Source organism: Alosa pseudoharengus, unplaced genomic scaffold (assembly GCF_046254945.1).
Source record: "Alosa pseudoharengus isolate Yale_2024_CS ecotype anadromous, Long Island Sound unplaced genomic scaffold, YU_APseudo_1.1 YU_APseudo_1.1_scf_11, whole genome shotgun sequence".
Lineage (NCBI taxonomy): Eukaryota > Metazoa > Chordata > Actinopteri > Clupeiformes > Clupeidae > Alosa > Alosa pseudoharengus.
In genome coordinates this window covers 38,894,025-38,919,389 of record NW_027468576.1, presented here as the reverse complement: position 1 = coordinate 38,919,389, position 25,365 = coordinate 38,894,025, and the positions used below count along the sequence as shown (strand labels likewise).

At 45.5% G+C, this 25,365-nt stretch overlaps 2 protein-coding genes across 2 annotated transcripts; both read left to right on the top strand.

Moving 5' to 3' along the window:
* Positions 1-1,032: 1,032 nt before the first annotated feature.
* Positions 1,033-6,492, top strand: tmem38a (transmembrane protein 38A). Its single transcript, XM_076277710.1, has 6 exons — positions 1,033-1,435; positions 2,709-2,865; positions 4,039-4,223; positions 4,635-4,722; positions 5,001-5,118; positions 5,664-6,492. Exons 1-6 carry the CDS (start codon positions 1,312-1,314, stop codon positions 5,859-5,861), a joined length of 870 nt encoding a protein of 289 aa, XP_076133825.1. The 5' UTR covers positions 1,033-1,311; the 3' UTR covers positions 5,862-6,492.
* A 2,412-nt stretch (positions 6,493-8,904) lies between these two features.
* On the top strand, positions 8,905-24,267 carry comp (cartilage oligomeric matrix protein). Its single transcript, XM_076275476.1, has 19 exons — positions 8,905-8,971; positions 11,176-11,249; positions 11,370-11,421; positions 11,854-12,005; positions 12,485-12,622; positions 12,718-12,792; positions 12,882-13,031; positions 13,483-13,587; positions 13,700-13,807; positions 14,151-14,310; positions 14,429-14,547; positions 15,661-15,713; positions 17,044-17,237; positions 17,659-17,837; positions 17,922-17,970; positions 19,625-19,821; positions 21,660-21,832; positions 22,621-22,760; positions 24,209-24,267. The coding sequence occupies exons 1-19, from the start codon at positions 8,905-8,907 to the stop codon at positions 24,265-24,267; spliced, it is 2,244 nt and encodes a 747-aa protein (XP_076131591.1).
* Positions 24,268-25,365: the final 1,098 nt, after the last annotated feature.

Here is a 25,365-nt window from a genome sequence, read left to right as displayed (position 1 = left end):
CCGCTCAGCTGGCCTTTGGGAGAGGATGCAGCCCAGTGTTGCCCAGACAACTGAATTCCATTTGTGGTGGTTGGTTTGCAGAATTAACTTGAATGCAACAGTTTTTAACAAATTAGCACAGCGTGGCTATGATGCTAACCAGATTTAAGCACAATGTAGTACAACCTGGAAAATCATTGTGTGGTGGTCAATGTTGATATTGTGGTGGGCCGCCACAAATAAGCCAATGTATGGGAAACACTGCAGCCTATAGGCCCAGTGAGGTGCAGGAGGATCTGACACAGGTAATAGTGTATATGGTCAGACAGACAAACAGACAGACACAATCACAAGAACTCTGTGACTTGTGCGACACATTGTTGTTCATATGAGGCACTGGGTAGTAGTGTAGGCTACTAAATGTGCCACATTGCCTGTGCTCATCACCCCTGACACTGACAAAGGAATGTGTATTTGTGTGTGTGTGTGTGTGTGTGTGTGTGGGGGGGGGGGTGATTGCCCTTTGTTTAAATCCAATGCTAAGGTAAAGTGGACAAGAAATAGCCAAAATAGTCAACTGCTGTACACAAACCCAGGACCAGCTATTCTCAGCTGAACTAAAAGTATTTGCAATGTCTGTCAGATTTTGATAGTTTCTGATGCGCGCGCGCGCGCACACACACACACACACACACACACACAACATTATGACACATGAAATAATCCTTTTTAAGGAGATTATCTTCAATCCATGTTGCAAAACATTTTTCGCGTATTGTTGGATCTGCACCAGATTTCTCCAGCCAGAGTATTGTCGGAGGTCACTCTATTTTAAGCTCTTGGGCCGTAAGTTTCCGATTGTATATCATGGGGTAGCCTACCGTTAGGACGAAGTTAGGGAAGAGCAGGATTTAGCTACGCAGAATCAGTAGCCTACGTTTTTTGAGTAAAAACAGAGCGTCTTTGATACCCGGGGCCATCAATAACTGCACACCGCCTCCAGCATCTCATGATGAATAGAGGGCTCGCTAGACGAATTCATTCCTCTCTCAATAAACCTCGCTAATAATAAAGGCAGGCTATTTAAATTAGAAACACCAAACACTGATTAGGCTTGGACGAACGGTGGTCGTTCTGTAAATGGATCAGAAAAAAGGCTGTGCGGATGAGGTAGCCTACGGTTTAGGCTATTAATAGGATAGCTTGGGTGACGGAGTTTTTACTCGTGGAGACTGAGGGCTTCGTAGCGAGTCGCCGGACACGGTGTATGTATTCCTCTTGCGCAGATCTTTAATTTAGTTCATGCGGTAGTGTTTTGCTTTGTAATAAATCATGGACGTGTTAGGGGTGTTAAATCTGGGCGAAGTTGGTGTTTATTTTTCAAAAATGGCAATGTTTCCCGTTTTTGATCTTGCCTACTACATCGTGTCCATACTCTACCTCAAGTATGAGCCAGGTGAGTAACATCTTCATTCATTTTTTGTTGAATCGTGTGTGTACTTTACTGGAGGAGGACGCAGGTGTTCGCATGCACTGCTGCTGTCAAAATTGGTGCGCGCAGCTTTCTGTCATTTCTAATTTCACATAAACCTCATTCGTTGATATGAAAGGGTCAGCTGGCATTCCTTGTGATTATGCGATTAATACTCGATTTAGACTCGAGTAGACTGTGGACTCATTTAACAACACAGACATGTTTTGTCGAGCTTCATTTAGCCCACAAGGACACAGAAAGTATTTCAAAAACATTGCATTTTGCGGTCGCGCTTTATCTTGATGTTTCTCTTCAAACCATTGTAGAAGGCAAAGTTACTTTACTTTGCACCCCCATGACATTCGATAGAGTGAGGCACATACCAAAGTTGGAAGACGTATAAATAGAATGTCCTTAAATAGACAGCGGAGGGTCCTAGAGATGGGGCGCAACCGAGTTCCCATTTGTTTCCTTGATAATTAGCATCACCGTTTATTTGAACAAGAAGAGACATGGCTGCATTGCCTTTTTCTGTGTTAAAGCTATAGAAAGCCCAGAGAGTTATTTGTACAATACAGAACAGATAGCCTATTGTAGGCTAGATCTAAGGCACAAACACCACATACACACATACACACATAGGGGGGGGGGGGGGGCGGTAGAGAGAGTGAGAGAATTGTAATGGCTGCACTTGTTTCCTAAGCAGAACTCACTGGAGCAGGTCTTTGGTCATATATAGTTAGGTGGATATTTCGAGATCAGCGGCATGTCTTTGACAGTTGTTTGCTGGTTCGCGCTCGATCTGAATGAGCTTAACACTGCACGGGTGTTATAGGTCAGAGTTTGATCCCGGCCAGCCAGTTGCGAAGGGGGACAAGGAGGAGAGCATGTATTTATAGTCCACATATGTAAGGATCAGCTTTCTGTCAAAATGTCCACTGATACGCTCCTGAGGACACCTCAAACCAGTGGTGTAGTGTGGTGTCCACTCATCGCAAAAGCATATGAATTGGGAGGATATTGCACTGTGTGTTTATGTAAATGTGATCTGTTGTAGACTGTACGTGTACTGATCTGAATAAAGGAAGTGTCTGTGTGTGTGTGTGTGTGTGTGTGCGTGTGTGTGTGTGTATGTGTGTGTGTTTGTGTGTGTGTGTGTGTGCATGCGTGTGTGTGTGTGTATGTGTGTGTGTGTGCGTGCGTGTGTGTGTGTGTATGTGTGTGTGCGTGCGTGTGTGTGTGTGTGTGTGTGCAGGCTCAGTGGAGGTGTCCCGCAAGAGCCCTGTGGCCTCATGGCTCTGTGCTATGCTCTACTGTTTCGGGAGCTACATCCTGGCGGATATCATACTCGGTGTCTGCCCCATCGACTATTTCCACAACAACAGCCACATCCTCCTGGCCACCGCTGTCTGGTAAGAACCTCTGAAAAGGACTTAACCAGCTCAATGCCCACCAAGGCTCTAAAAAGGACTTTACTGCTGGCAGCACTGAACCCAACCAGAAAGTGACGTTAAAACAAAGTAAAGTCTGCCACTTAGGGTGGTAACAATGAGTACAGTTGCTCTGTACAACTTTATCTGAAGTGAACAAACACATCATGGATTAAATGTTCACCTTTGGTAAACTAACGTATACCAGCCACATTTGTGAATGCCTCACTGTACAAAACGTATTCCTGCCAAGTTAGCGTACAGAAGCACATGCTATAGCCTACTCTTCAGTAGTGAGCAGCTAGAATGAAAGGCCATCACTAGTTTAGTAGTTAATAGCTAAAGAAAGATGATTAAAAACTATAACAACTCCACCCAACAAACAACAACAACACACAGACTGATGGTGCACACACACACACGTTACACACACACACACACACACACACACACACACACACACGTTACACACACACACACACACACACGTTACACACACACACACGTTACACACACACACACACGTTACACACACACACACACACACACACACGTTACACACACACACACACACACACGTTACACACACACACACACACACACGTTACACACACACACACGTTACACACACACACACACACACACACACACACACACGTTACACACACACACACACGTTACACACACACACACACGTTACACACACACACACACACGTTACACACACACACACACACGTTACACACACACACACACACACACACGTTACACACACACACACACGTTACACACACACACACACACACACGTTACACACACACACACATACACACGTTACACACACACACACACGTTACACACACACACACGTTACACACACACACACACACACGTTACACACACACACACACACACACACACACACACACACACGTTACACACACACACACACGTTACACACACACACACACGTTACACACACACACACGTTACACACACACACACGTTACACACTGACCCAGCTGTTGGTGTTTGTTGGGGCGGTGTGCAAGCAGCTTTAAGGCTTTGACCTTGTCTTTGTGGTTTCCCCTGGCCTCTCCTCTGTCTCACACATTTCCATACATTTCCATCCCTACTGGCACGCCACCATCACAGGTACCTTATCTTCTACTGCCCTCTGAACCTGTTCTACAAGTGTGTGGCGTTCCTGCCCATCAAGCTGGTGCTGGTGGCTCTGAAGGAGGTCGTGCGCGCACGAAAGATCGCCGCCGGTGTTCACCACGCCCACCACGCCTACCACCACGGCTACATCATCATGATCATCACCGGCTACGTCAAAGGTTTGTGTGTGTCTGTGTGTGTGTGTGTGTGTCTGTCTGTGTGTGTGTGCGTATGTGTGTCTGTCTGTGTGTGTGTGTGTGTGTGTGTGTGTGTGTGTAGAAATATAGACAGACAGACAGATAGATAGATAGATAGATAGATACTGTAGATGTATAGATAGATACTGTAGATATATAGGTAGATAGATAGATAGATAGATACTGTAGATAGATAGATAGACAGATAGATACTCTATTGATCCCAAAGCAAATGTGGGCAATCTAGGCATGTTTAGGGTGTGTGTCTATGTGGGTGTGTATCAGTGTCAGCCTTGGCCCCACAGGTCAGCTAAGTCCAGATCAGCTGGCGTGGCCTGGCCATGGAGCCCCGTGCTAATTCTCCCCGCCTCTATTCTCGCCCCTCACACGCAGGCTCAGGCGTGGCCCTCATGTCCAACTTCGAACAGCTGCTGCGTGGTGTGTGGAAACCAGAGACCAATGAAATCCTCAACATGTCATTGTGAGTGTACAGTACACACGATCTCTCACTGAGGAACACACACACTTGTATTGGGCCTTAAATATCTCCACGATCTCTCACTGAGGAACACACACACTTGTATAGGGTCTTAAATATCTCCACTGTGAAAGTAGAGTTAAGATGTGTTTTAAAGTAATAGAATAATATACCTGTGCTATCTCTCTCTCTCTCTCTCTCTCTCTCTCTCTCTCTCTCTCTCTCTCTCTCTCTCTCTCTCTCTCTCTCTGTGTGTGTGTGTGTGTGTCTTGTTTTATCAGCCCGACCAAGGCCAGCCTGTATGGAGCCATTTTGTTTACACTTCAGGAAGCTCATCTTCTGCCTGTTTCCAAGAGCACCCTCATCTGTGTGTTCACCCTGTTCATGGCCACGTCCAAGGTACTTGCCAGAGGAACCTCACTAGTCCCTTATCAGAGGAACCTCTCTAGAAGAGCCTCACTTGAGCTTCTATAGAGGAACCTCACAAGCTCCTCTCTAGAGAAACTTATTTAGACCCTCACCAGAGGAACCTCATTAAACGCTTATCGGAGGAACCTCACTAAAACCTCTCTAGTAGAACCTCATTAGACCTCTCTAGAGGAACTCATTAGACCTCTCTAGAGAAACTTCTCTAAACCCTCACCAGAGGAACCTCATTAGAACCTCACCAGCGCATCACCAGAGGAATTAACACAAAACAAATCTGATTTAAAAGCATTTATTGTTTGCATTTTAAGAGCTAGATGCTCTTATTTAATCAAGTGCACTGCACTGGATGTGAGAGCTAGATGGCATTATTTAATCAAGTGCACTGCACTGGATGTGAGAGCTAGATGGCATTATTTAATCAAGTGCACTGCACTGGATGTGAGAGCTAGATGGCATTATTTAATCAAGTGCACTGCACTGGATGTGAGAGCTGACTTCTCGTTTTCTTGCTCCAGGTGTTCATGACAGCCAGACACTCGCACGGCTCTCCCTTCGCCCTGGTGGAGTCGTGGGTGTGCCACCTGCTCTTCGGCTCTCCCCTGGCCTCCGCTGATGACCACCACGCCCCCGCCGCCACCCCCGTCTCTCCCGTCAAGACCAAGGAGGAGCTTAGCGAAGGAACGCGCAAGAGGAAGGCCAAGAAGGCCGAGTAGAGGAGATCTGCCGCACGTCAGCAATGGACAAACTAAACAGACGCCACCTCCCATAGCAGCCCCACAGCAAGCCCGCTGTCCTGTGGACACCCCCAGCCTCCTCTGGTCCAGCCCCCCCCCCTCTCTCTGTGTGCACGGGGGGGTGGATAGGACTTCCTGTTTTTTACACGTTGAAGGGGCAGGCCATGTGTACCGCTGGACGCTCTTTTTAAATGGTGCTTTAACAAGTCAACTACCACGTATTTAATGATATTTAATGATATTTAATTATACTTAATTATGTAAATATGCTTCATTATAATGATATGATGCTGTAAAAAGCTGTCTAATGTCCCACGTGGTTTCAGCAAGGACTTATATATTTATTTATATATTTTCTCACCAGTCAGCCCCCTCCTCTTCTGTTTGCTATTTGCTATACCATGCGGTGATGCACATGTCTTTGGCTTGGCTGATTTAAACCATGTGTTTCGTTCAGATCATTGCATTTCTACCAACTAATGATTTCAGAAATAATACGTGTGTGATATTCTATTGGAGGAAACAGTAGACCAGGGTGTGACAGACGAGGTAAAGTACCACAGGCCATTACTTTCTGTACATGGCAACTTTTTACATAGAAAATAAATGAATGAATGTCTGGACATGGATTTGTTTTTCACCTTTTTTAAAGATTTACCTTTGCAAATATGTATTTATATGTGTTTAACAATCTGTCCCCCTCACAAGGACGACCTGGCTTAGAGGAGAACAAAAAATGGACCCTGGTGACCAATTTGATCTCCATATTGGTTTTATTGTATTCCATATTTTCAAAGGTGGTACGTAAATGTTTCCAAAACTTAAATTTTCTATTACAAAAGATTTTCATAAATAACACAAAGATAAGAAGAAAGGAGCCATGACTTCTTCACATTACTAATAAAATGAGCGCTACAAATGTATCAAAGTAAAATGGTTAAAGACATTCAGGTGAATATGTTTTATTTTGGGCTCCTGGTGGCTCTCATTGCTATGCAGATTGGGCAGAGAGCTTCCTTTTTACAAGTCCACTTCAAAGCCCTGACACAAACCCCTAGCACCACCTCGTGCTACAGCCTGTAGTTCCCTTTAGCGGTCACTTTTGCACTGTCCCTGCTGAATGACCACTAATGGATGTGTAATGTTTATTTGCAATGTTTCGCAAGAGTGCCGATTGTTCCACAGCATGTTATGTAACGTGTAATGACTTCCTTGTACACGAGCAGTTACCACCATACACAAGGCTCCCCGCCAGCAGGCAAAACACCTTTGATCTCTGTCATTGGCACGGTCAGGCTTGGGGTTTAAATTAAACATGACAGTTATTGGTTGTCCATTTGTTGACGTGGCCCAGCTTTGACCAGCTCTGAGCGTGAGCGCCTGTGGAGTGGGTGTGAGCTCTCACTGATGGACTGCACAGAAGGTTAAATGTGTGTGTCAACTTTCACCTCGCTGTCGCCTCGCCACAGGAGCGGAACACATCACCGCTCCCCCAAAAGACCCGTCTCCCCTCGCAGGGGTTTACATCCATCACTCAAGCTGCTGAGTCATGTGACTCCAACCGAGTGGCGGTACGTGACGTGGTTGGCTCGGAAAATAATCTTGTCCTGCCTAAAAAAGATGTTACCTTGAAGTTATTGCACAAGTGAGGCACGTCGTGTGGATCCAGGACCTTTTTGCTATTTGCATTATCGTGAAGTTTTAAAGCCTGAGCTCAGTCAGATTTACTGTGAGGGGATTTGTCTGTGGGGTGTGCGCTGGGTTGGGGAGGTTAAAAAAACACCGGCCAGATAGCGGCTGATTCCGGCAGCCTTCTGGTCCAGGCCTGACGCAGATCTACGGCCGAGAATGGACGACATAAAAGCCTGTCAAGGTGCAGTAAGCTGGACCTCTTGGGTGCAGGAGGGGAATTCTCCCCACATCTGCAGATGCCATCACTGGCAAATAAGATATACAACACACAAATAACCAATCCTGGAGACCTGAGAAGGAAAAAAGAGATGGAATGAATTGTTGGAATGCAAAAACGTTTTTCTCCATTGATAAAAACAATATTTTTCCATACCAAGGCTCATGCTCTAAAACAATTAACACACTCGTTAACTGAGTTTAACTTTTTTTTTTTAAACTGAGTTTAACTGAATTTGATACCAAGGGAAATCCACACTGGAATACCAATATGGAAATCCATTTTCCCCAAAACTCTTCAGTCCATTAAAGCGGATTCTGTTGACCTATATTCAGAACAACACTAATTTGTACTAAGTTATTTTTTTTGGACATCTGACTTTAATCTCTGAAAAGACATCAACAGCGGACAACTGTTTTCCATGTCTAACTGTAAGAAGTGAAATATAATGGTCAAAACAAAAAAAAAACCATGTGTGGAAGCTTTGTGGGAAATCTAGGTTGATAAAATGTGAAATCTTACACAGGAAATAACTAAAAGATAGATTTTAAGAAACTTGCCGAATACCAACTTTTAATATCATCTAAATGGAAATAACTGAAAAAAATCATGTTATTACATGTTAAATCATGTTATTAAGTATACCATGTGGGGCCTATGGACCTGACCTGCACTAGCATGTATGTATGTGTGTGTGTGTGTGCGTGTGTGTGTGTGCGTGTGTATTTGTGTGTGTGTGCGTGTGTGTGCGCGTGTATGTGCGTGTGTCTGTGTGTGTGTGTGTGTGTGTGTGTGTGGTGCGTGTGCGTGTGTGTGGTGTGCGTGTGTGTGTGTGTTGATTGGTTTGGGTATATCTGTGATGGGAGTGATGTCAAATGGTAAGTATAAAAGCAGAGGAGGAGCAGAGCATCACACACACTCACACACACTCGCTCATGCTGGTGTCTACCTCAGTGCTGTAAACCTCCAGCACATCCCAAGGATTGGACGCAGCACTTCACTTGACGACCCGAGGACTGGACACAGCACAGGGCTTCTCTTGGGCTCAACATTTTGTTTTTCCCCTCGTCAAGTTGTTCTGATTTTCTGGCTCTTTGGGGAGAAGGGGACAACATGCTTTGGATTCTGCCTCTCAGCATAGCACTCTCCCAGTGCCACTCCGCAGTGTCGGCACAAAGAGGTAAGAAAACAAATAGTTTTTTTAGAAGAACTTTTTTTTCTGATACTAGCTTGGGTCATATCGGGAAGAAAATATATTCAGTGCGTTCAGTAATGACAGCAGCAATGGGGAAAAAAGGGTTTTGAAATGGCTCAAAATGGAGACCATAATTGTATGTCGCACAAATAATACTGAGATTTATTCCTTAGAAATCAAGTGAGAGTTACATTGACCTCTAAATGAACAGAAGGGATTAATTTCTACCATTCTCACTATTGGAAGGTTACAAAAATAATTACTGAAATGACCTTTCCAAACATAATATTTGAATGTGACATTTACAAACAGTTAAAGTATATAGTTTCAGTATATTTGGTTGGCTTTTGTTACGAGGGGAAGGCTCTTCCGGTGTGCCATTTGTGAGGCTGCGTGTGTGTGTGTGTGTGAGTGTGTGCCATTTGTGAGGCTGGCGTGTTTGTTTGTGTGTGTGTGTGTACGTCTGTGTGTGTGTGTGTGTGTATGTGTGCCATTTGTGAGGCTGGCGTGTTTGTTTGTGTGTGTGTGTGTGTGTGTGTGTGTGTGCCATTTGTGAGGCTGGCGTGTTTGTTTGTGTGTGTGTGTGTGTGTGTGTGCCATTTGTGAAGCTGGGCAGCAGCAGCTTCTGTGTTTTCAGTAGCAGTTTGTGAGCCCTTGAGTTTATGCTGGGAATTCATTTGGAAAACACAGAATCAGCTAATGGAAAGAGCACACTTCCCCTGAACACTGAGGCTTCTGTGCCCAGGGGGGTTACGGGCCTGACAGCTCCCTGGGTGTGTACGTCTGTGTGTGTGTGTGTATGTGTGTGTGTGTATGTGTGTGTGTGTGTGTATGTGTGTGTGTGTGTACGTCTCTGTGTGTGTGTGTGTGTGTGTGTATGTGTGTGTGTATGTGTGTGTGTGTGTGTGTGTATGTGCATGTGCGTGTGTACGTCTGTGTGTGTGTGCATGTGTATGTACGTCTGTGTGTATGTGTGTGTGTGTGTGTGTGTGTGTGTGTGAGTTGGGGTGCGGGGCATGACAGGTCAAATCACTGTTGCTGGGGTGCGGAGGTGTGCCCCTGTTCCGCCCCTTCACCCCCCTCATCTGGGAACAAACTCACCACAACTGCCCAGGGGGCAGAGAACACCCGTAAATTCCCACTCTTGTCAAGCTCATAAAAGAAAGGCAAACAGCCGCAGACGACTCGAGCATGGCCCCAAGTTACACTCTTCCTGTCTTCTCTGATGGAGACCTCCAGTTTCACACCGTTTGCACACAACGGAAGCCTCGCAGTGATTGTTATTTCAAATGTTTTGTGGCTGTTGTAAAAAGAAGATGTGAGGTGTGGAGCTTCAGCTGCTCTGAGTCCAGCAGCACTGCCAGCTCTAGCTGCTCGCTGTACAGAGGGGGAGTGAGTTTGTTTAATGGACATGGGCCGATGGACTAACCACCCCTGCAGAAGTCATTTCGCCTGCTGCTGCACTCACTGATAGATGGCTGTCCAAAAGATCAGCAGGTTGGGTTAAAAATGTACGCCAAAGAAATGCAATCCCTTAGACACAAATTTATCTCCAAAAGAGTGGGGTGTACCACACACACTGTTACACAAACACACACACACACACACAGTCACACTGGACATACACACAAACAAACACACACACACACACACACATCCATGCATACATCCTCCCAATGTGTGTATCAAATAGACATCTCCGTCATCTACCTCCAGAATGTTCCAAATGAAATGGGCAGATTTGCAAACAAAAAAAGAAGAAAAAGAAAACTGTCAACATATGGACTTTGGAAGCGGATCTGGAGCGGATCTGGGCCTGAGGTCAACATATGTACTTTGGAAGCGGATCTGGAGCGGATCTGGGCCTGAGGTCAACATATGGACTTTGGAAGCGGATCTGGAGCGGATCTGGAGCGGATCTGGGCCTGAGGTCAATTCATTTAGCAGTCAAGAAAACTGCAGTACCAATCTGTCAACATATGGACTTTGGAAGTAAATTCATTTAGCAGTCAAGAAAACTGCACTACCAATCTGTCAACATATGGACATATTGCAGCAAATCCATTTGGCAGGCACTAGGGTGATGTCATCTTTTACATTTTAATTATGCAACTGTTTATTTGTGTGGTACATGATCAATAAACATATAACTATCTATGGGAGTTGACCTGTGCTATTTTTGGATGCAGATGGGGAAATCATTAATCAAATCAAGGGAACCAATCAAGCCCTGGCCGAGATCAAGGAACTTCTGAAGCAACAGGTAAACCTCCACGCCAATCCCTGCTGGGGCGCCATGCCAGCTGTTTTCTGATGGCTTTAACAGACAGCGTCCCGTGACCGCTGATGTGCCGCATGCGAGTGACTCTCTGTCTTCTTTCAGATCCATGAGATCGTTTTCCTCAAGAACACGGTGATGGAGTGCGAAGCTTGTGGTGAGTGGTGATGAAGTGTGTTCACCAGGCTGCCTTCCCAGCATGCATCTAGGGAATGTGTCTTATAGAATCTAAACGGAACACTGTGGTCTGACATAGAGGCCTTATGAAGATAATCTGTTGATTTAGGCCACTGAGTCAGTTTTGAAGCATTCATGTTCCATAAGACAGAAAATGAAAGGTAGACTAAATTCAATATCCAGATTCCAGAGGTATAATGTTGATCTGAGAAAGCATTAAATAACATTTCAAGAATCAGAATAGGTGAAGGAAATTGTTCAATTGTTAGTATTCAGGGGAAACAAAAAACCCCTCCAATCTACTGAAAATGTCAAACTATGATGAGTAGTTAGCCTTTCCCCATCCTATTCAAAAAGATGGAATAGACTTACAGTAGGAAAAAAAGCAACAGCTTGTCCCCCCGTCCTGCAGCGATGCGTGGTGTGGATCCTCCCCGAGCCTCCTGTGACCCCAACCCCTGCCACCCCGGGGTCAAGTGTACCGAGACGCCAAACGGCATTGAATGTGGACCCTGCCCCGACGGCATGGTGGGCAATGGAACCCACTGCACAGATGTGGACGAGGTGAGCTGAGACACTGAGCTGACCGGACTGGACAGCAGGATGAGCTAGCTGTGAACAAACTGCATAGTGCTAATAGTGATCGCAGGATGAGCTAGCTGTGAACAAACTGCATAGTGCTAATAGTGATCGCAAGATGAGCTAGCTGTGAACAAACTGCATAGTGCTAATAGTGATCGCAGGATGAGCTGGCTGTGAACAAACTGCATAGTGCTAATAGTGATCGCTGTTTTGCCAATCATGTTGTGTATGGACTATTTGTTTTCATGTAAATTTTAGAGATTGATGAGTTTTTTTCTACTAAATGCCTTCAATTGCCCAAGACATGACAGTGTCATTAGGTTTTAACATCAGTGATGCTACTCAAATGCTTTTATTATGATTCAGTAGTGAGCATTACATAAGCTCTCTGCTGCATCGCTGCATTGTGTCTCTTAAGAATGTTTATTAAGCATATGTCTGTGCTGTGCTGACGTGTGCAGTGTACCGTGATGCCGTGTCACATGGGCGTGCGCTGCATCAACACCTCCCCAGGGTTCCGCTGCGGCCCCTGTCCGGCGGGATACATGGGCCCCCAGGTCTACGGCGTCGGACTCGCCTACGCCATGTCCAACAGACAGGTTGGGCTCTACTCTTCTCATGAAGAGATTTCAAAGCATTCAAAGTGTTCTAGAGATGGATTAATCCTCTTGGTTTTGTTTGTTTTTTTGAGCAGGTCTGCAAAGACATCGACGAATGTGAAGTTGCCAACGGTGGCTGCGTACAAAATGCCAACTGCATCAACACACCTGTATGTATGACTGAACGTAACTGAGTTAATTTCTTCGCATGTCCTTGTACACACCAGCTTCATGCCACGCTGTCCCCTGTGTGTGCCAGGGGTCGTACAGGTGTGCCTGTAAGAAAGGGTACGTCGGAGACCAGAACAGCGGATGCAGAGCAGAGCAAGGATGTGGCAATGGCCAGGAAAACCCATGTCACACCAACGCCGACTGTATCTCTCACCAAGATGGAACAATCGAGTGTGTTGTAAGTTTCAGACAGAGGCCATCTTCATTCTCTTCTTCATGGAACTCTTACCTGTGACTTGACTGTACCAATGACCTAACAATCTTATGACATCACAACTCAGGATCTATGATGTAATTTCAATAACTATGACTTCATAATTAATTTCTTATGACCTCACAGTCCAGAATCTATGATGTCACTGCAATAATTCAATAACTATGACCTCACGGTTATGTCATTATGACTACACAGTCCAGAATTTACAATGTCACATTGCAATAACTATGACCTCACTATTCATTTTGTTTGACCTCACAATTTAGTATCTAACTCACAACATCATGTAACGACAATGTATCTAATCAAGAGATTAACTAACTAATGATGGCAATGTAATGAATACCAGGTCTGAGTGAGAGCCAAACTTTAAACTTTAACCTTTAATGCCATGGATTTCTTTTGCCTTTAGTGTCATGTTGGATGGGCAGGCAATGGTTATTTCTGTGGACCTGATGTTGACATTGATGGCTTCCCAGACCAGAAGTTGCCTTGCGCTGAGACTAACTGCAAAAAGGTGGGGAACAGTTGCTGTTATCTGAGTAATGCACGAACACCAGGACAAAAGTATGACCTATGACCTATGACATCATCTAATGGATCAAATGGGTTGTGCTGCATTCCACCAGGATAACTGTCAGACGGTACCCAACTCTGGGCAAGAGGACGTGGACAAAGATGGCATCGGAGACGCATGTGACGACGATGCAGATGGTGATGAAATTCCCAACACACAGGTAAGTCACACACTCACCAGAGAGGTCAGTCAGTCACACTCTCACCAGAGAGGTCAGTCAGTCACATACTCACCGTGATAGTGACAGTGATCTGCAGAGATCTGGCATGAAGTGACCCATAAGCCAGATCTCTGCAGCTGTGCTGCTGATAAGGAAGGAAGCACTGGTCTCTCCTGTTAGTGATCATGCTGACCCTGTAGGAAGCACTGGTCTCTCCTGTTAGTGATCATGCTGACCCTGTAGGAAGCACTGGTCTCTCTTGTTAGTGATCATGCTGACCCTGTAGGAAGCACTGGTCTCTCTTGTTAGTGATCATGCTGACCCTGAAGCTGTGTTCTGGCAGGACAACTGTGTGCTTGTGCCAAACGTGAACCAGCGCAACGTGGACCAGGACGACTTCGGCGACGCCTGTGACAACTGCCGCCTGGTGAAGAACGATGACCAGCGGGACACCGACGGGGACGGCAGGGGCGACGAGTGTGACGACGACATCGACGGAGACGGTAGGTCTGGACAACCCACACAAAACCACTGGAGCCCATCTGGAGCGGATCTGGAGCGGATCTGGGCCTGAGGTCACCTGTGAATCCTGAGGTCATCTGCAACCTTTCTGACCCCCAGGTATCAAGAACGAGCAGGACAACTGTAAAAAGACGCACAACGTTGATCAGAAGGACAGAGACAGAGACGGCGTTGGAGACGCATGTGACAGCTGTCCTTACGTCCCCAACCCTGACCAGGTGTCCAACTCACACACACATACACACACACACATACACACACACACACACACACACACACACACACACACAGCTGTCCTTACGTCCCCAACCCTGACCAGGTGTCCAACTCACACACACATACACACACACACATACACACACACACACAGCTGTCCTTACGTCCCCAACCCTGACCAGGTGTCCAACTCACACACACACACACACAGCTGTCCTTACGTCCCCAACCCTGACCAGGTGTCCAACTCACACACACACATACACACACACACACCAGCTGTCCTTACGTCCCCAACCCTGACCAGGTGTCCAACTCACACACACATACACACACACACAGCTGTCCTTACGTCCCCAACCCTGACCAGGTGTCCAACTCACACACACACACACACACATACACACACACAGCTGTCCTTACGTCCCCAACCCTGACCAGGTGTCCAACTCACACACACACATACACACGCACACACACACACACACACACACACACACACAGCTGTCCTTACGTCCCCAACCCTGACCAGGTGTCCAACTCACACACACATACACACACATTTACGCACACTTGAACTTCACATCAAGTTCATCTCATGTGCTAATACACAAAAACATATTAATATAAAAAGAACAGGGTATGAAATGACATAGTGCATGGTACCCAGAGAAACAGTTCTTACAGTAGTGTGTGCTATGAAACAGTTTTTAAATTAGTGTGTGCTATGAAACAGTTTTTAAATGAGTGTGTGCTATGAAACAGTTTTTAAATTAGTGTGTGCTATGAAACAGTTTTTAAATTAGTGTGTGCTATGAAACAGTTCGTAAATTAGTGTGTGCTATGAAACAGTTCTTACAGCAGTGTGTGCTATGAAACAGTTCTTACAGCAGTGTGTGCTATGAAACAGCTCTTACAGCAGTGTGTGCTATGAAACAGTTCTTACAGTAGTGTGTGCTATGAAACAGTTCTTACAGTAGTGTGTGCTACACTGCTGCAGTATATGTGGATATTATCCGGCCTATTCATACGCAGGAGCAGCAAACATCATAACGCATCTAGAAGTCTTTCCTCTTCTGTGTGGACCATGTGTAACCTCACTCCCCTCTCCACAGCTCGATAAGGACAACGACCTGATTGGGGACCCTTGTGACACCAATAAGGACAGGTAGGCTCTCATGCTGGACAGGTGCGCTCTCATACTGGACAGGACAGGTAGGCTCTCATGCTGGACAGGTAGGCTCTCATGCTGGACAGGTGCGCTCTCATACTGGACAGGACAGGTAGGCTCTCATGCTGGACAGGTAGGCTCTCATGCTGGACAGGACAGATAGGCTCTCATGCTGGACAGGTGCGCTCTCATACTGGACAGGACAGGTAGGCTCTCATGCTGGACAGGTAGGCTCTCATGCTGGACAGGTGCGCTCTCATACTGGACAGGACAGGTAGGCTCTCATGCTGGACAGGTAGGCTCTCATGCTGGACAGGTAGGTTCTCATGCTGGACAGGACAGGTGCGCTCTCATGCTGGACAGGTAGGCTCTCATGCTGGACAGGTAGGTTCTCATGCTGGACAGGACAGGTGCGCTCTCATGCTGGACAGGACAGGTGCGCTCTCATGCTGGACAGGACAGGTAGGCTCTCATGCTGGACAGGTAGGTTCTCATGCTGGACAGGACAGGTAGGCTCTCATGCAGCAGAGCTGAGTTGACTGTGTCGCTGTGTGAACATCAGGTCTCTGCAACACTGCTGAATCTCAGCAGAAAAAAAGGGGCAGTCGTGGCCTACTGCTTGGGGCTTTTAACCGTTGTAACCGGTTGCCGGTTCGATCCACAACCAGTAGGAACGGCAGAAGTGCCCTTGAGCAAGGCACCTAACCCCTCACTGCTCCCCGAGTGCCGCTGTAGCAAGGCAGCTCACTGCTCCAGGTTAGTGTGTGCTTCAGCTCACTGTGTGTGTGTGTGTGTGTGTGTGTGTGCTTCACCTCACTGTGTGTTCACTGCTCCAGGTTAGTGTGTGCTTCAGCTCACTGTGTGTGTGTGTGTGTGTGTGTGTGCTTCACCTCACTGTGTGTTCACTGCTCCAGGTTAGTGTGTGCTTCAGCTCACTGTGTGTTCACTGTGTGCTCTGTGTTTCACTAATTCACGGATGGGATAAATGCAGAGACCAAATTCCTTGTATACGCAAGTATACTTGGTCGAGAGAGAAACCTGATTTACATTTACATTACATTTCATTTACATAAACAGGTCTCTGCAAAAATGCTGGGACTCGCTGATCCCTTTGCTCTTTTATTGTCATCTGTAAACAAGCAGTCACATGATAATCAGTAAAGAAAGTATGAAAAGATGATGACAAAAAGGAAACAGGTCTGAAAAAAAGGACAAAAAGAAGGTCTGTGGTCTGTGTTGATCTCAGTTACACTGTGCTGTAATGATGACCCTGTGTGTGTGTGTGTGTGTGTGTGTGTGTGTGTGTTCCACGGGAATCTCTGTCCAGCGATGGCGATGGGCACCAGGACTCCCGGGATAACTGCCCAGCCGTCATTAACAGCTCTCAGCTGGACACTGATCGGGACGGCCTCGGGGACGAGTGTGACGACGACGACGATAATGACGGGATCCCCGACCTCATCCCCCCCGGCCCTGACAACTGTCGCCTGGTCCCAAACCCCCTGCAGGAGGACTCAGATGGTACATTCCACATGTGGTTCCTATGAGTTATGGCTTTGCAGATTTTAGACTTTTGGACAGCTGCCATGGCAACAACCTCAATCCATAAACAACAGCCGGTCCTCACAGATGGAACATACTTCTCAGGAAGTGATGAAGCAGTGGACTCACTTTAACTCACAAACTCAGGCTAAAGACACTACCTCATTATTTTAATAGTGGACCTACTCCACCGAACACTTTTTAATCTTTAAATGTGGTTAGAATGTTACACTAAGTAAAAATAAGTTAGTATAGTATGAACAGATATGTTACAGACCTTTACATGCATCTTGTTAAAATACATTTTCATATAAAATAACCGTAGAATTGTTTAGAATGTACAGATGTGTTTCAGACCTCTTTCCCACATTTGGCTTTGTGCTTCTGTCTGGTTCTGTAGGGGATGGAATTGGCAATTTGTGTGAGAATGACTACGACAACGATACCTTCATCGATAAATATGACGACTGCCCAGAGAATGCCGAGATCACGCTGACAGACTTCCGGGCCTTCCAGACCGTGGTGCTAGACCCTGAGGGCGACGCTCAGATAGACCCCAACTGGGTCGTCCTCAATCAGGTCCAGTTTGCACTTGTAGTCCAAAGATTTTGTTTGTTCATTCTTTGACTTTTTATTGAAATGATCTCTTGAACCTTTCAACAGGGCAGAGAGATTGTTCAGACCATGAACAGTGATCCAGGCCTGGCTGTCGGTGAGATATCGAACTCTGTGATTCTGAAGTTGTAACACTCCAAAAAAGACAAAAAAGAAAAGCCGTCGGTGTTCTCAGTTTTGACAGAGGACATGTGCAACATGCAGGGGCGTATCAAGCTTTTTAAAAGTGTGGGGGTTGTGGGATAGGAAAATGAAACAATCTTGCCAAATTATAAATAACTCCCTACAGGGACGTTGTAAGTATTTTCTGAGAAGGGTGCGGACTATATTGGTGTCCGGCAGTTTCTACCCCGAAAAAAATTGAAATTCTGATTGCTAAACACACCATTTTAATGCAGTTTGGGAGGGACAGAACAAGCAGCGCCCCTCATATGTGTGACTCATGTGACATGTAGGCCTACATGATCTACCTTCACTATTTGATACTACCCTACATGGAGACATACTGTATCTCATGTTATAAATCAAGAAATTATTTCAGAAATTATGTTTTGTGCATATGGGTTAGCAGGCTACAATAAATTGCCCTAACAGACAGCAGCCTAATTTCGAGGTATCACTAATACCTAAATACATGTAAAGGACAGAATAGTGACAGAACTGTAAGCTCAAATTCAAAAACGTTTGAAGTCTACCCAAACATATGCAAAGGGAATATAAATAAATTGTGTTGCATATAGCCAGCTTAATTAATGTCAATTTAAAGATTATGATTAGCAGTTTCTATGCTTTTTCCATTAATAGGCTAGTTACAGGAAGCCACGTTGTTGTTTAAACTATTGTTGCTTCTAGCCCACGTTACCTCCAGTTTCACTTGCTGCAGGGACACATTGCTCGAGCGCTCATAAGCGTTCTATTTGAGTTATAGCCTACATGCTGGAAATCTTAGTTCTCAGATGTAGAACGCAAATGTGTCTTGACGCCTCCGTTTGTATCAAAATAAGATGTTATAAACGGAACGCGATCGTATTTAAGACATTAAGATCTCATGTAGCACTACGACACACATTGACAGTGAAATCAGATCAGACGTGTGAAGCACCGGGCATAACTTAATTTCGCAGGCTTCGTGGACCAGTAGGTTAATTGTTGAGGAGGCCCATAGTTTGAGAAAAGCTGCAGATCATAGACAGAGAAAGCATAATGCTCTGAGAACAGTAGCCAAAGGTCTTTCTGCACAAACAACAAGTGCCTTGGTGCGCGCACCCCCGCTTTCACTTTGACTCTGCATTTATACATTGTGACAAAAACTGTCAGTCAGACAGTGAATTTTGGTTTACTAAATTAGCATAATGCGGTAGCCTAACAATTATCATTTCAATTCTACCTGAAATCTGCTCACTGCAGACGTTATAATGCCGACCCAAGTAGCAGCACCTTGAAAGATGCACACTTTGAATTTGATCAGAGCGGCTCTGCTTCTTCACTGGCTAACTTGATGTGATTGGCTGGATGACCATTCAATCAAATCAACAGATGTGTGTCTCTTTGTGTGTGCGTTATGGTAGATACGGTTCCAACTCTTTACGGGAGCGTTTATTTCCATATTTTACTTTCATTTTAATCTGACAAAAAGTGTGGGGGATAGAATCGTGTTCCAGCAAAAGTGTGTACGTTATAACACCCACATCCCCCACGCTTGCTACGCGCCTGGCTACATGCACCCCCTCTCTGTTCTCCTCATCTGATAGGCTACACTGCATTCAACGGCGTCGACTTTGAGGGGACGTTTCACGTGAACACAGTGACCGATGATGACTATGCAGGCTTCATCTTCGGCTACCAGGACTCGTCCAGTTTCTACGTGGTCATGTGGAAGCAGGTGGAGCAGATATACTGGCAGGCCAACCCATTCCGAGCCGTGGCTGAGCCGGGCATCCAGCTGAAGGTAGGCTACAGTGGGAAACGCCCAAAACGCCCATGGGCCAATTAAAAAAAAAGTTCCAAAAAAGAACTGTGAGTGCTATCCTTCACTCATAAAGTTCTAAAAAAGAACTGTGAGTGCTATCCTTCGATCATAAAGTTCTAAATAAGAACTGTGAGTGCTATCCTTCACTCATAAAGTTCTAAAAAAGAACTGTGAGTGCTATCTTTCACTCATAAAGTTCTAAATGTGAGTGCTATCCTTCACTCATAAAGTTCTAAAAAGGAAAGTTAAAAAAAGAACTGTGAGTGCTATCCTTCACTCATAAAGTTCTAAAAAAGAACTGTGAGCACTATCTGTCACTCATAAAGTTCTAAAAAAGAACTGTGAGTGCTCTCATAAAGTTCTAAAAAAGAAAGTTCTAAAAAAAAACTGTGAGTGCTATATCCTTTACTCATTAAGTTGATATTGACGCTCAGGAGGATTTAGCACCAAACTGATTATACTGAGGTGTTGAATTTGTTAGTCCAGTTGTTTACGTTACAGTGGGCCGATTCAAACACACCTCTCACAAACACCCACCACCACATGTTTACTGGCAGTCAGTGATGGCAGTGCTAGCCGCCAGGGTAAGCTTTGTGTATATAGCCATGACAGAAAAACAAATTGCTTAGACTTTGACCGAAAGAGTGTTTCGCCTTGAACATCTGCACAAGACACGATTGAAGTTGGACTTGGAAACTGATGAAGTAGAAGTTCCCTGTGTAGGAGTCCAACAACGTTTTCCTGTAAATGACTAGTCGGCGTTCTTCATGATGATGAGCTGTTCAGACAGCAGACATCCCCACTTTCCCTGTGAGTGACTAGGGCCTCTGTTCCCGGTTACATTTGCATTGAGTCATTTAGCTAACACTCTTATCCCAAGCAACTTACAAAAAGGAACACTCAAGATGCAGAGCCACTAGGACATGTTAGTGCAGCGATAAGTACTACTCACATGGCCCCACTAGGACATGTTAGTGCAGCGATAAGTACTACTCACATGGCCCCACTAGGACATGTTAGTGCAGCGATAAGTACTACTCACATGGCCCCACTAGGACATGTTAGTGCAGCAATAAGTACTACTCACATGGCCCCACTAGGACATGTTAGTGCAGCAATAAGTACTACTCACATGGTCCCAGCTGTGGCACAACTGGCTGGGGCACCTGCACCGTACGCGGGCGACCCGGGTTCGATTCCCACCCCGAGGTCCTTTCCGAATCCCGACTCTCTCCCACTCACTTCCTGTCATTCTCCACTATCCTGTTGCATTAAAGGCATAAAAGCCCAAAAAAATATACTTATATAAAAAAAAGTACTACTTACATAGAGTAGAATAAGAATAAGTTCAAGCAAAGTCAAGTCAAAGAGGATAGTTACAGGTGGAAGTTCAGGGATAGTTAGGATTGAGAAGAAGGTTCTGGTGAGTGCTAGATTAGTGCAGTTCCCATCTAACCCACAGTTAGAACAGCTTAATTAATAATATGTGTCATTTCTTCATTATAGTATCTGTATCTGGGCATGTGAGCAGTTCAAACCCCCTGCTAACATTTTGCCCTGCTTTTGTTCTGACCTCTAATCTTTTTTTTTTTTTTTTTTAATTTATATTTTTTTGGCCTTTTATGCCTTTAACTGAAAGGATAGTAGAGAATGACAGGAAGTGAGCGGGAGAGAGAGTCAGGGTGGGATACGGAAAGGACCACGGGGCGGGAATCGAACCCTGGGTTGCCGGCGTATGGTGCAGGTGCCCCAGCCAGTTGCGCCACGGCTGGGGCCTGACCTCTAATCTTTAACCGTGACCCTGATGTGTCCGTCAGGCGGTGAAGTCGTCCACAGGACCGGGGGAGAACCTGCGCAACTCACTGTGGCATACGGGCGACACGGCGGACCAGGTGAAGCTCCTGTGGAAGGACTCGCGCAACGTTGGCTGGAAGGACAAGACCTCTTACCGCTGGTTCCTCCAACACAGGCCCACGGAGGGCTACATCAGGTAGACTACTCAATAACTACACCATCAGGACAGCTACATCAGGTACTCAATAACTACACCATCAGGACAGCTACATCAGGTACTCAATAACTACACCATCAGGACAGCTACATCAGGTAGACTACTCAATAACTACACCATCAGGACAGCTACATCAGGTACTCAATAACTACACCATCAGGACAGCTACATCAGGTACTCAATAACTACACCATCAGGACAGCTACATCAGGTACTCAATCACTACACAGTCAGGAGGGCTACATCAGGTACTCAATCACTACACCATCAGGACAGCTACATCAGGTACTCAATAACGACACCATCAGGAGAGCTACATCAGGTAGACTACTCAATCACAACACCATCAGGAGAGCTACATCAGGTACTCAATCACTACACAGTCAGGAGGGCTACATCAGGTACTCAATCACTACACCATCAGGACAGCTACATCAGGTAGACTACTCAATAACTACACCATCAGGAGAGCTACATCAGGTACTCAATCGCTACACCATCAGGAGGGCTACATCAGGTACTCAATAACGACACCATCAGGAGAGCTACATCAGGTAGACTACTCAATAACGACACCATCAGGAGAGCTACATCAGGTAGGCTACTCAATAACGGTACTCAATCACTACACAGTCAAGACAGCTACATCAGGTACTCAATCACTACACCATCAGGAGAGCTACATCAGGTAGACTACTCAATAACTACACAGGAATGTAACCATTTAAATACCAGTATCTGTTTAATGTGTGTGTGTGTGTGTTCAGGGTTCGTTTCTACGAGGGCCCTCAGATGGTGGCAGACACAGGTATCATCATCGACACCACCATGAGGGGCGGCAGGCTCGGGGTCTTCTGCTTCTCACAGGAGAACATCATCTGGGCCAACCTGCGCTACAGATGCAACGGTGAGAATCGACACCACCAGCTAGTTAAAACACCACCAGCTAGTTAAAACACCACCAAGCTAGTTAAAACACCACCAGCTAGGCTAAAACACCAACTAGTTAAAAGACCACCAACTAGTTAAAACACCACCAGCTGGTCTAAAACACCACCAGCTGGTCTAAAACACCCCTAGCTAGGGTAAAACACCACCAGATAGGCTAAAACACCCCTAGCTAGGCTAAAACACCACCAGATAGGCTAAAACACCACCAGATAGGTTAAAACACCCCCAGCTAGGCTAAAACACTATCCATCAGGTGAAAACTCAAACAGCTAGTTAAAGAAGCCCTATGCAGGTCTGGTTATTCCTTCGCTGTTTCTGGGTTTTCGCCGGATTTGGGCTCGCATTTTTCACGACATAGCTCCCCCTGCAGCTTCGGTAGCAAGTGACTGCTACGCTAAACCCCCACTAGCTAGCGAGCTAGCCATCAAGAAACCAAGCTAAACACATACAGGGCTCACAATAAAACGGTCGAGCAAACAAATTGTTCAAGAGACTATCAAACCACCTTACAAAAACAAAGTTCACCCAAGGGTAGGCTACTTACAGTTTCAACAGCAACAAAGCCAAGTCGGCGTCCGTTTTGCAGTCTTCTTAGAAACTACAATCTGACTACATTTTCGAGGCGCGATTGGATACTTCCGCTGAGTCACATCCGGATTTACCCGGTCCGGGTTCAGAAATTTGCATATTCGTTTTTTCCATGGAGAAGCGATAGGATGAGACGAAGCACCCACCAAACAACCCATAAAGTGTTGTAGAACCATCAGAACGACTCTCAACCTGCATAATTAAGGTCATTTTTGCTAAAATTGTTGCATAGGGCTTCTTTAAAGCACTTGCCACTTGTGTTTGCCCAAGGCGTCATACTGAGTGCCCCACCACCTGTGATTTCCCTTACTGTTAGTTAACATGCCCATCACATCACACTGAGCACACATTTAGCCAATGCCATGCTCATGTCACACACCAATTACATATAACACACTAACGTATATGGCCATGCTGACTGCTCAGTTGAATGAAGAAAGGTCATATCAAGGTTATCTAAAATGTCATGTCTCCTTAATGTGTCACACTGTCTTTGTGGTGTGTTCATATTGAGCAAGGTTGTAAACCATGTTTGATAAAAAATCAGGGATAAAAAACCCTGAATGTAAAGTGTGGCTCATTAGTCAGTCAGTGTGAACCCAAACATTCTGTAAACATTGTTTATTAATGCTGACATTGATGGTGTATTATTCATGTGAATTAATTGGGATAAACTGATGCTAGGGAAGTAAACTGTCATGCTTTGACCAGCGGAGAACAAGCTTATAGTCCTCCACTGGCACACATGGCTCAGACTGAGAGCAGTGGCCCTCGACTCCGCTGGCCTAATGGACGACACTCACACCTCTTTTGCAGATACGATACCTGAGGACTTTGAGAGATTCCGGACTGAACAGGTGCAGCTGACCTTCTGATCACCGAGGGGCGCCTCTGCAAGAGTCCTTCCGTCAGCAATACATTCCACTCACAGGAACCAATCACACCAGCGGCAGTGGAACCGCGGGTGGAACCCACCATGAGCAAACAGTCCTGCCGCTCTAATCAGCTTCCCTAGAGAGCGGCACTCGAGAACACGCCTCAGCACAGCACCGTAAAGGACATCTGAATGTCGCCCCCCCCCCCCACACACACACTCTGTCCCCACCCTGTCCAGCACGGTCACGTCTGTATGAAGTGTACAATGAGTATCTACATATTTCAGTGCCTGTGATGTCATACAGTCCAGGGTATGCCTGAGTTATGATTTGTTAGACATCAACGTTTTAATTAATATTGGGAGATGAAATAAAGGGCTTTACAGGTCTTTGATTTTGACTATTGATTTAAGAAACTATTGTTAATGAAGAGATTAGTTGTTAATGAATGTAATGATGTGTGTAGGCCTATTACAAAAGCTATAGAATAATAGGGTATGTGCGACTACAATACTGTTACACTTGGAGACGTTATGTATTGCTCATGTGAGATTAAAACTGAAAGATTTCAACAAGGTGTCAATTTTCCTGGTCTAGCAAGGCGATCTATGCTGGAGGACCAATACCAAGGTTCATGTATAAATGGAGTCATTCGCTTGTTTAGCAAAGTCAGTGTGAGGGAAAAAAAAATATTTTATGTGAATGACTAGATAAATAAAATATAAACGAAATATTTGTTTGTATGCACCTCTGGAAATGACTAGTGCAGGTGCTGGAGACACAAACATGCACAGGTACTTCAAATATATTTTTAAAAACACATACAGAAATACAGATTACAAAATAGAAATCGGAGAACAAGGACATCTGGTACATAGCTCAAACACCATGCAGAGTCACAGCATACATATGAAAACGTCCCTGGACAGAGTCCATTGAGAGACTATATACAAAGGGAAGGTGCCTTCCAGAGTAGTGTTTTTTATCAAGAACATCACACAGACATGGAGAACATGAGGCAGGTACAGCAACAGAGGTCAGAGGTCAGCCACACAGCGATCGTCCAGCTGAGTGGGGATAGAAGGGGAAAGCTGCCGG

What these genes read in the sequence shown, in the direction of transcription:
- comp (XM_076275476.1), top strand. Translation starts at nt 8,905, where the DNA reads ATGCTTTGGATTCTGCCTCTCAGCATAGCACTCTCCCAGTGCCACTCC. An exon ending in GATGGAGTGCGAAGCTTGTG is followed by an intron (nt 11,422 to 11,853) that starts GTGAGTGGTGAT and finishes CCCGTCCTGCAG; the next exon opens with CGATGCGTGGTGTGGATCCT. An exon ending in TGATCCAGGCCTGGCTGTCG is followed by an intron (nt 17,971 to 19,624) that starts GTGAGATATCGA and finishes CTCATCTGATAG; the next exon opens with GCTACACTGCATTCAACGGC.
- tmem38a (XM_076277710.1), top strand. Translation starts at nt 1,312, where the DNA reads ATGGACGTGTTAGGGGTGTTAAATCTGGGCGAAGTTGGTGTTTATTTT. An exon ending in CTACCTCAAGTATGAGCCAG is followed by an intron (nt 1,436 to 2,708) that starts GTGAGTAACATC and finishes GTGTGTGTGCAG; the next exon opens with GCTCAGTGGAGGTGTCCCGC. An exon ending in CTCCTGGCCACCGCTGTCTG is followed by an intron (nt 2,866 to 4,038) that starts GTAAGAACCTCT and finishes CCACCATCACAG; the next exon opens with GTACCTTATCTTCTACTGCC.